Raw genomic sequence first — 10,630 nt, 5'->3', positions numbered from 1 at the left:
CGATCCTGGGCAGAGACGGCGGAACGCTTGGGGGGGGGTATTTATCGAAGGCGCAGGCCAGAGGAGCGGACGGCGCCAGGACAAAAGTTTGCAATGTGGGGATGGTGGGACAGAGGGACCACTTTTGACAAGGACGCCGAGAAGACCGGAACGTGAGGACCGGGTGTCGCCACGGGCAACGTGGGCGATGGTGCGGCGACGGGGCGGACACACGGCTTGGTCGATGGTGGTGGTGGTAGTGGTGGTGGTAGTGGTGGTGGTAGTGGTGGTGGTAGTGGTGGTGGTGGTGGTGGTGGTGGTGGTGGTGGTGGTGAATGGTGGTGGTGTTAAACAGGTGGCCATGTTGAATGGGAACTGCGTCGGGCCGACCAGGATTTGATCATCGCCCTTTGATTCGCTTCGCCGGTGGCTGTGCCGGTGGCTGCGCGCGCACAAGCCCGTGCCACACCGACAGTGTGCGCAGCGGCCATGTGCGACCGCGTCCATACAATGCTGCTCACGTGCGAGGGATAGCGCAACGGCGCACAGCCGGTGCGACACGGGAGCCTTGGTCGCCGCCGCCCTGACCAGGGCAATCACCAGGGCAACCACCATGGCAACCACCATGGCGATCGCCATGCAGATCTTCATGAAATTCGTCGGGGCGACGGTCTGCTTCGGCCTCCGATATTGCTCGGCGTTGCTCGGCATTGCGGGGGCAGAGGCGCATCTGTGGCTCCCCCCCTCCAACAGGTGACCAGGACACACTGCCGTCGCTGTGCAAGTGCTGGAGACTGAGCCGTGTGTGTCTGTGTGCGTCCGTTGCGGCTGTCGCTTTGCTGCCAGACGACACCCAGGACAGGAGCCACCCACACCCACACAGTCCTGCGCTGTCCGCCGAGGCTGCTGGTGTTGCCGATGTTGCCGACATCCCCCAAGGACCAGCATCACCTGCACCCACGGCTTCATCGGCGTCGTCTGCATCGTCTGCATCGTCTGCACCGCTCCGCGCCCTTCTCGTGCCCCGCACGGACCCCTCTGGCTGCCCCTCGCGCCTGCCGCCAGCCACGCGACGGGGAGGTCAAATTGCCAGGGTCAGCCGAGACATCAAGCGACCACACCGTCGGCATCCAGTGAGAGCAGGCAGGACCAATTACAGGCAATCCAATAAAAAACGGGACACCCGGGTTTTTGACCATTCATCGAATATTTTGTTACCCAATGTTATCGCGCGCTGGCCATGACCATTCGCCACACATCCGACTTTCGCACCGCCGCATTGCGATGCTACGCCCTCATCCATAGCCTGCGTAAGGTCGCCTCCATATTCAGTGTATCCAAGAGCACCATCCATCGATGGCACCGAGGATGCAAGCTGGATGACCCATCCCGGGTCCCAGCTCGCAGATCCACTTTCTTCGAGCAGGCATGTCCAGTCATTCGCACCCTGATTGAACAGGACCCGTTCCAGACTGGTCCTGTGTTGCGATGCAAGCTCGAGTCCATCCTCCAGAGGAAAGTATCACTCACACTCTGCCACACTGCCATCCACCGAGCAGGTCTCTCACACAAGAGGGCAACACACCTCTACAAGTCCAAGCGACTGGATGAGCGAGTGGCACAGTTCAGGGACCAGGTCCGCTCCATCGACCCGCGGCGATTCGTTTTTGTCGATGAGACGGGGATCAGGAGATCCATTTTCCCTCTTTACGGATACACCGAAGGGTGTCCCACTCCGTCAGCACCACAACATGAAACACAAGTCTGTCTCGGCTGCATTTGCCATCAACCACTCTGGTGTGCTGCATCGCATGTACATCCCCACATCATTCAAGACACACTCGATGGTCGAGTTCTTTGAGCGAGCGACCTTCCCAGATGACTCTGTGATTGTGATGGACAATGTCAGCATGCACAAGACAATGGCTGTCCTGGACTGCATCGATCGCCGAGGATGGTCAGTGATCTTCACCCCACCTGCTTCACCCGACTTCAATCCCATCGAGAACTTCTTTGGGGTTGAGTCCCCACCGATTTGGGGTTGAGTTCCTCCAATTTGGGGTTGTCCCTCCAATCACGCCGCCATTTTCGCGTTCACATCCCTGGCTTCAACCTCTCGGCGATTTTTGAACAGGGTCGCTTCCCCAACCAGCCCGCACAGACGGGTTCCTGCTCTCGGGTATAAATGCCACACCTTCGTCCTGCTGCTTTCTTCCCTCATCTCGCCTTGATCTGATCATCGCGCTATTGTACGATAAAAAAAAGTCTCTGTTCTGACCAGTACCACTGGCAGGCATCCAGCATCCTCTGTCCCCATGCCTCCGAAGCGCAAGGGTACCGGTGATGGCCAGCCTCGGCCACCCAGGCCCAAGAAAGCCAAGTCACAGTCGGAGCCTGTCTCTGGTTCGTATTCTGACCCCACGCATACTTGGTCGTCTGTTGCTCCGTTGCTCACCACCACTGCTTCTGCAGATCCAATGGATGTCGATCCCACCGAGCCTGGTCCATCTACTTCCTCGAGTACCGGCAAGCGATGTCGCCAGTGCGATGGCACCGATCACGAACGTTGCAACACCAGCAAATGTCCCAAATACCGGCCCCTCAAGAGCTCTGTCGTCCCTCTCGTGGATGGAAGGTCATCCGCCCCTCAGTTCAGCTGCTTCAAGCAGACGATGGATGGCTGTTGTCTCAATCCCGCTCTCCGCGACAAGATCCAGGCCACCGTCGCAGCCATGACCCAGATCCAGTTCGAGGCATCCAGGCTGCTCAACCTACATATCCTCCGGTGCATCGAGCAGGATATTCCCGTCCCCGTCATCTCCAAGGCCACCCCTGCATTCATCCGCCAATGCTTCAAGATCGTCCAGGACGGTGCCCTCTCGACGGCCAGGGACACCAAGAAATACAACGAGCATCTGGTCGCTTCCTTTCGCGACTACCAGACCACTCGACATGCAGACCTGCCTCCGGCCCCTCGTCTACCTGATGGTGCCCGCAGTCAGCTTCTCACTCTCGCTGTCAATGCCTATGCCACCAACTGCACCACCCACCTCAACCTGGCCTACTGGCGACTCCTTCGCCGCTTCTGCGCTGCCGTCTTCCCAGCCAACAAGCATAAGCACGAAGCCATCGAGGCCTGTCTCGAGCTCTTCGAGAAACCAGGGCAGACTCCACCCAAGGCCGATCTCGAGTTCCTCTATCCCGACTTTGGCCACATCCTGGACGAGTTTCGGTACAGCAACGACCAGGACCGCTTCCGGGCCCTCCATCGCCTCTCACACCATGTGGGAATCCTCGCCCGAGACAAGATGGTCGACAATGTCCACAAGTGGATCGACTGTGACATGCCCGCCCTCCGAGTCACCGAGCTGCAGTGCCAGGCCAAGCTGGACAAGCTCACTACCCAAGGCATTCCCTCCGACGACAAGAGGTTCACCACGGCCAAGTCTGAGCTCGGCACCACCAAGTCCAAGATCAACAAGCTGGCCGCCAGGATCAACTGGGCACTCAAGCAGCTCGCCGTCGACACTCCTCCGGCTGTGTGCACGATGGTTCCTCTATGCACTGCAAGGGCCAAGTATGTCAAGATTGACACGGTCACTCTCTGGCAACTCCTTGACACCGAACATCGTCTTGGACTCACCAGGGACAAGCTCAAGGATGAAGGTGAGGACGGCATCAACAACCAGGATCGTCTCTGGCGCAGTTGCTTCAAGCTGCGTAGTTCCCTCTTCCAAGAGCGGGACGTGAACAAGAAGCTGTTCAACTACGAGATCAGCACCGATGGCATTGGATGCACCATCGGTCTCGTCAAGTTTCTGCCTCGAACCGATCACACCGAGACTTCCGAGCCTCCTCCGACTGCCGAGCAACGCATCCAGGCCCACATCGGCGACCCAGACCCCGGTGGCACCACTTGGATTGGCATCGATCCTGGAGTCGGCTCCATCTTCACGGCGGTCATCCAAGCACCGGGCCACCAAGACGAGGTGGTCTCATTCTCCAATGGTCACTACCAGCACATGTGTGGCCATACGTCCAACACCAAGTGGCACAACACCATGAAGTATCGACTCAGCATCGAGACCTGGATGTCGACCACTCCTTCACCCAAGGTGTCGTCCTCGGAGGCTTTCAAGGTCCATCTCACCCATGTCCTGCGACCGGAGCTGCGAGTGCAGCTCGACTTCCACCTTGGCAAGAAGGCCCGTCACCATCGCTTCACGGGCCACAAGAGGCGCCAAGTGGCCGTCGACAGGATGTGCAAGGCCGTCCTGAAGCACGCCCCGATACGGACCGATGTGGTGATCGCCTTTGGCAATGCATCATGGCGGCAGGGCAAGGGCTATGCATCCAGCCCTCGGAGGCAGCGATTTGCTCGGTACTTTGAGCAATTCGAGCACCACCGACGCCGTCCCAATCACCATCATGGAAGCGTCAAGGTAGTCTCGACGAACGAGTTCAACACCTCGCAGGTGTGCTCCAAGTGCCTGGAGCCAGTTCGGTTGGAAGGACTCGATGCGCCCAGTGTTGCGAATTCCCACTTTGTCAGGAGCTGCAAGAATCCCAGCTGCCGGACAGTGTGGAATCGCGACGTCAATGCGGCGCGCAACATGATCACAGTGTGCAAGTCGATTGTGGAGATCGGAGAGCGACCGGCGGTCTTCACTCGGAGGCTGCCAAAGTGATCTGTTTTATTTCTTGTGGCTTTGCTTGACGCAAGCACAGCACATACTACATGTTCATGGAAACGGCTATATTGTCCCGTTTTTTTCTGAATAAAGTGTAGGCCCTCGACGGCGCGTTTGGGCGGCTGGACTCGATGCGGCCCGTCCGGGTGGGGTGAGCGGACGGCAAGTGAATGCGCCTCGATCCTGGAGCAGCCGCCAAAATAACGGATGCCACTTGTCGAGCACTCTCCCGAGGCACTGGCTCAGCACGCCCGTATGAAGCCATGGCCCGAGCGATCTTCATGACCAGAGCGGTGTCTCTGATCGCCACGGCCGAGCTGACCGCGAAATCCGCACCAACTCCGATGTGCCACACGTGATCCAGATCCACGTGACGGGTATCGCCTCGCCACACATCGCCGAGGTCGTTCCCAGCCGATCTGCTCTCTCCCCATCCTCTACACCATCGCATACGATCGCACACGACCGCACACGACCGCACACAACTGCAGCCGCATAGCCCGCCATGTCCGAAAGAAAAGTCCTCAACAAGTACTTCCCTCCCGACTTTGATCCCGCCAAGATTCCCAGGCGGCGCATGCCCAAGGATGTGCAGCAAAAAGTCCGGCTCATGACACCCTTCTCGATGCGATGCGAGACGTGCGGCGAATACGTCTACAAGGGCAAAAAGTTCAATGCACGCAAGGAGCAGGTCGAGGGCGAGACGTACCTTGGCATACAGGTGTGCTCTCCGCTCGTCTCCCACTGGCGATCTCTTCGGCAGCCTTGCATTGGCTCCAGCATTGCATTCTCCATCGACCATGCCGTCGCTTTGGTCTGTGGCATCGCTTTGCATCTAGATCTTTGATGCTGCCCCTGGGTTCACAGTATCAACTCACACGTTTCTTCCCTCAAACACTCTCAATCCACAATCTGGCAACAGATCTTTCGCTTCTACATCCGCTGCCCAAAATGTGCTGCCGAAATCACCTTCAAGACCGACCCCAAGAACGGAGACTACCTCGCCGAGCACGGTGCGGCGCGGAACTTTGAGCCTTGGAGAGAGGAAAGAATCATCAACGAGGAGCTCAACCGCGAGCGCGAGCAGGAGGAGGAGAACAACCCCATGAAGGCCCTCGAGAACCGCACCCTTGCCTCCAAGAAAGAGATGGAGATCCTCGATGCCCTGGATGAGATCCGGACGAGGAACTCGCGGAACGAGCGCATCGACACCGACGACCTGCTCGACCGGCTGCTGGTCAACGGCGCGGACGACAATCACGACGATGAGTTTGATCCTGAAGAAGAGGCCATGATCCGCTCGCTGTTCCAGAGCAACGACGGCAACATGGTGCGGCGCATCCTGGACGACGATGCTGCCCTGAGGGAGAAGAAGGCAGCTGCCTCGGAGCTGTATGATGGAGGGCTGGCCGCGCCCTTGGACTCTAATCATCAACAGGCCAACTCTGGCTCTGGCTCTGGCTCCGGCTCTGGCTCCGGCTCTGGCTCCGGCTCTGGCTCCGGCTCAAAACCGACCCCGTTCGTCAAGAAGGCAGCAGGACTTGATCTGGGGATATCGCTCAAGCGAAAAGCGCCAGGAGCCGCGCAGGATGTCGCTGCAAAGAAGGCCACCCCAAGCAGCACTACTCCGGCTGCTGTTCCGAGCGGCATCAGCCTGCTCGGCGCCTATGCCTCCGATTCTGAAGATGAGTAGGACAAGTAGGACGAGAAGGACGATGTTGCGCTTTCAACCAACCCAACCATCCCTCGGACGACCGCCACCGCCACCCATTCGAGCCATCATGACCGACCCACACGGCTCCGTGGTCGCTGATCTGGACCACCCATATGTCGCCGACATCCCCGCAGCGACTCTGCCACCACATATATATCTCTGGCCGTTGCTGGCTGATCCCACGCACTTTGATGTGCTTCCTGTCCCTTTGACCCGCGCTGTGTTGTGCCAGCGCGCGCAGTCATTGCATCAAAAAGAAAACGCCTCGTCTCGGGCCTGTCTCTGCTCTGTCGCCAGATCCCGTCGCAGATCGCAGCGCATTCACCGTCCCCAGCATGCTGGTGCCCAAACGATCGAGTCTGCTGAGGCCCGTGGCTCTCAGAGCCCATGTCGGCTGTGCTGCCACCCCGCTCCCGCTGGCCGTGCGTCCTGCCCTGGCTCAGCCCAAACCCGAATCGTCGCTTCGAGCCCCTCGCTTGTCAATCCAGCCCTGCCAGTTGCGGCTTCTCCACATCACTCCCAGATGCCTTCGACAGAGCGCCGACTCAGACGGTGTCGATACGGACTCTCTCGAGGCCGGCATCAACATTGGTGATCTTGTGGAGGTTCGAAGGTAACGCCATCCAGTAGTGCGGCTTTCGCCGACGTTCTCTGCACTGATGCCAGAAATCGCTCTTCACCTGGCCCATCGATGCTGTCGCATGGCGATCGCATGGCTTACCCAACTGCCCTAATGCATCGCTGAAACAACAGGGGCGGCAAGTCTTTCCTCGGCATCATCATGAAGCTGCCTGGTGCCCGTGGCTCTGGCGAGAACGACTACCAGACAGTGGTCGAACACTTTCACTGGATCAGTCACTCCGAAGCCCAGATCAGCTTCCGCATCCCCGGCTGGGCATTCTCCAAGATCGTTCAGAGGGCTACTGAGAAGGGCGAGAGCGTGCTTCCGCAATACCAGTCGAGCCTCAGTCGGAGCGGCAATCTGTTTGACTTGACAGGTGTGCCCCCCATCGCCGTCCAGCACCTCGACAGATTCAAGGAAGCAGCCGAGTCGTACCGGTTCTCGAAGGTCCAGAGGTAGGAGGCGGGATACATGGAATGATCTCCAGTGCATGCTGGATCGTCGTTGTGCGACTGGAGGTGACTGCATCTGATCCTCCGACTCTTCATCTCGGTTCGTACAGGATGAACCAACTCTACAGCGCCATCGTCAAGAAGCGCACCACAATCACCCTCGTCGAGGCCGCACAGTGGATCTACTACAACGGAGAGGACGGCACCAGCCCCACCAGCGCCGAACTGTATGCCACCTTTCTGTATCTGCTCAAGAACAGCGTCCAGTTCTCGCCTGTCGATCCATGGGCGATTGGACTCACGCCCGAGTTCCGTGTCCGCGACCCCGAGGAGGTCCAGAAGATTGACTGGCTGCGAAAGCAAATCTCGAGCCAGCGCCAAGGCAGTGCCTTTGAGAGCTTCATCGCAAAGGCCCGGACTCTGATTGACTGGAGTCGTAGCCGCGACGGCGGCAGCAACGCTCCACCCGAGACGCCTCCCAAGGTGACCTTCTCATCGGATGACCAAGTCTTCATTGACGCTGTCAAGACGTATATTTCGCTGTCGGCGCACTTGCCAAGCGTCTACGAGACGATCGTGCTCTCGGGCATCATCAAGGAGCTGCAGCCTCTCTATCGGTACCGCAGTAACAAGCAGGACGCCATCTTGCTGCTCAAAGAAATCGGCGTCTGGACACCCTGGGAAAACACTCGGATCTACATCGGCGGCAAGCGAGGCGTCGTCGAGACCTTGGAGGGACACGGCCTGGCCTCGTGGGCCGATGATGTTGCCCGGGAGGGCGAGCGATATGGCGATCTCTTGCTGACTCAACCCCACGTCGAGTTTGATGCAGCCGGCAAGCAAATTGTCCCCACCGACAGCGCCAGCCAGCTCGCCAAGAAGACAGACAAATCTCCGTCCGAGAACGAGCCGGCGTCGGATCGGCAGCACATCCTGAACACGATTCGAAACCTCACCGTTTCCCCCAAGGTCGATGAAACCGACCGCTTCTTTGATGTCGAGCCGTGCGCACACCTCCGCCGGGACTTTGGCAGCACTCCTGTCTACGTGATTGATGATCCCACTGCCCACGAGCTGGACGACGGCATGTCGGTCGAGGAGACTCCACAGGGAACCTGGCTGCACGTTCACATTGCCGATCCAACGGCCTACATCCCGGTCTCACATCCAATCTCGCTGATTGCGCAGCTCCGCGCCAACTCGGTTTACTTGCCTGAGCGCCACTACCCCATGATGCCCGATATCCTCAGCGAGGAGCGCTTCAACCTCGGCAAGTCACAGTGCGCCATGACCTTTAGTGCTCTCATCGGAGAGGACGGCCAGATCCGCGACTACAAGGTGCAGCCGAGCATCATTCGCAACCCCAAGATTGTCCACTACGATGACGTCGACACTGTACTCAACTGGGACCAGATCTATGCCACCGACCGCAACCCCTCGACGCTGTCGCCATGGGCGCGCTTGGCCCTGAAGCGCAGGGATCTGCCGCGCGATCCCCGCTTTGACAGCCAGGCCGTCAAGGATCTGCAGGCCATCCAGCGGCTTGCGGGGGCGCATCTCAAGCACCGCATCAAGATGGGCAAGCTGGCTGCCGATCAACCCGACATCTCGGTGCGCGTCGAGGAGTATCCGCTGCCCAAGGCGCCGTTGAACTCACCGACGCCATTCTGGCCCGATGTCCAGCCCGAGATTGTGGTCAACGCCAACAAGGCCGCGCACATCTCGCCGGCCCACGTCATGGTCTCCGAGAGCATGGTCGTTGCTGGCCGCATCGCTGCAAAGTTCTGCGCCGACCGACACATCCCCGTGATCTATCGCGGCCAGCGGTCGATGCTGGCTCAAGCCCAAGATGCGCGCGACCGTAAGGGCTGGCGGGCTGCCGACCAGTATCCGCCAGACTCGGTCTTGGTTTCTCTGCTGGACCGTGTTCGCAGCCAGACTTGCGACCGCAGCGGCATCGCTCCGTTCATCACCTTTTTCGAGCTGCTGGCCTTCATGCCGGCGGCCCAGGCGAGCCTGGAGCCTCTCGGGCACTTTACCATGGGTATACCTGGGCCCGGCGCCCTGAACGGATATGAAAAGGATGGCTTTGTCGGCTACGTCAAGGTCACGTCACCCCTGCGTCGCTACAAGGACATGATTGCCCATTGGCAAATGAAGGCCTGGCTCCTGCGCGACCGCCCCGCCGGCATCTCCAGTGTGGGCTCGGGCGTCGCCGTGGCCGATCCCACCGGCACTTTGCCCTATCCCTTCACGGTCGAGGCTATGACCGAGCTGCTGGGCCGGCTGCACCATGCCCAGAAGCGCACCGACTACGTCTCTTCCAAGAGCGAGCGGTACTGGCTGATGGAGTGGATGCGACGCCGACAAAAGCTGTGGCTCAGTGGATCCCCAGGCGACACGGTCAACTCGGCGACCATGCCCTATGTTCCGCCGACAAGCTTCCATGACCGCCTTGGGCACTACGAGCGGCCTCAAGAATCAGCACTCCTGCCTGCCGCCGCGGGCCTCGAACCCGTCTACCAGGCCCTGGTTCTTCCCTCCGGCGGTCAAAAGCGGCCGCGCGTGCTCTTGGCAGACCTTGGCGGTGAGGAAGCCCGCCTCGGTGTACCGGTCGACGCCGCTCCAGGCTCCTACATCGACGTGGTTGTGAGCAAGCTTGACTTTTCGGGCAGCTACATCGAGGTGATCCCCAAGGCGGCTGTGTTGTGAGTGCGCTCGGGCAAGTGCGAGTAGATGCGACGATGGTCCTGCGCCATGGCCGGCTTGCCGCAGAGCAAGCGAACCAATATAGCTTCTGCGATAGAATGAACCGTGCACCAGTGGCTGGAGCGGCTGTCGAAGCAGGCCATCAGACGACCTGCTCATGTTTTGGTCGACGCCCTGTCATGACAATATTTCACAAAGGGAGTGGGAACCAATGTTGACCTTGCTCAAGCTATCGAATGCTTCGAGTCTACTGCAGTCGTCGGCGACGAGAATGCCAAACGGTCGCTGTTTGAATGCTCGCTGCAAGAGGCAGGACAAGGCACCGCAAGTGCCCAACATCAAACTGCAGAGTGCTACGAGAAGGGGACCGGGGTGGAGCCATCGATCGAGCAAGCTGTGTTTTGGTACAAGAAGGCGTCTGACCAGAACCATGGTGAAGCTGCGGAGAAGCTCAAGAAAATCG

At 59.3% G+C, this 10,630-nt stretch overlaps 2 protein-coding genes across 2 annotated transcripts; both read left to right on the top strand.

The window, feature by feature from the left end:
- Positions 1-5,175: 5,175 nt before the first annotated feature.
- On the top strand, positions 5,176-6,012 carry BJ171DRAFT_403066 (CWC16 protein; the record flags this gene model as incomplete). The annotated part of the gene is made up of 2 exons (XM_053107219.1): positions 5,176-5,391; positions 5,593-6,012. Coding segments are annotated over 2 exons (636 nt in total), but the record flags the coding sequence as incomplete, so codon positions are not given.
- Positions 6,013-6,679: 667 nt separating this feature from the next.
- On the top strand, positions 6,680-10,266 carry BJ171DRAFT_437687 (uncharacterized protein). The gene is made up of 3 exons (XM_053107981.1): positions 6,680-6,997; positions 7,138-7,461; positions 7,569-10,266. The coding sequence occupies exons 1-3, from the start codon at positions 6,720-6,722 to the stop codon at positions 10,168-10,170; spliced, it is 3,204 nt and encodes a 1,067-aa protein (XP_052971037.1). The 5' UTR covers positions 6,680-6,719; the 3' UTR covers positions 10,171-10,266.
- Positions 10,267-10,630: the final 364 nt, after the last annotated feature.

This window comes from Polychytrium aggregatum (assembly GCF_025602895.1).
Source record: "Polychytrium aggregatum strain JEL109 chromosome Unknown BJ171scaffold_3, whole genome shotgun sequence".
NCBI classification, from domain to species: domain Eukaryota; kingdom Fungi; phylum Chytridiomycota; class Chytridiomycetes; order Polychytriales; genus Polychytrium; species Polychytrium aggregatum.
This window is presented reverse-complemented; position numbering and strand designations above follow the sequence as displayed.

Bases quoted from the DNA above. Each gene is read 5' to 3' on its own strand.
- BJ171DRAFT_437687 (XM_053107981.1), top strand. From the start codon at position 6,720: ATGCTGGTGCCCAAACGATCGAGTCTGCTGAGGCCCGTGGCTCTCAGA. The intron at 6,998-7,137 runs GTAACGCCATCC...CTGAAACAACAG, and splicing joins GATCTTGTGGAGGTTCGAAG to GGGCGGCAAGTCTTTCCTCG. The intron at 7,462-7,568 runs GTAGGAGGCGGG...CGGTTCGTACAG, and splicing joins CGGTTCTCGAAGGTCCAGAG to GATGAACCAACTCTACAGCG.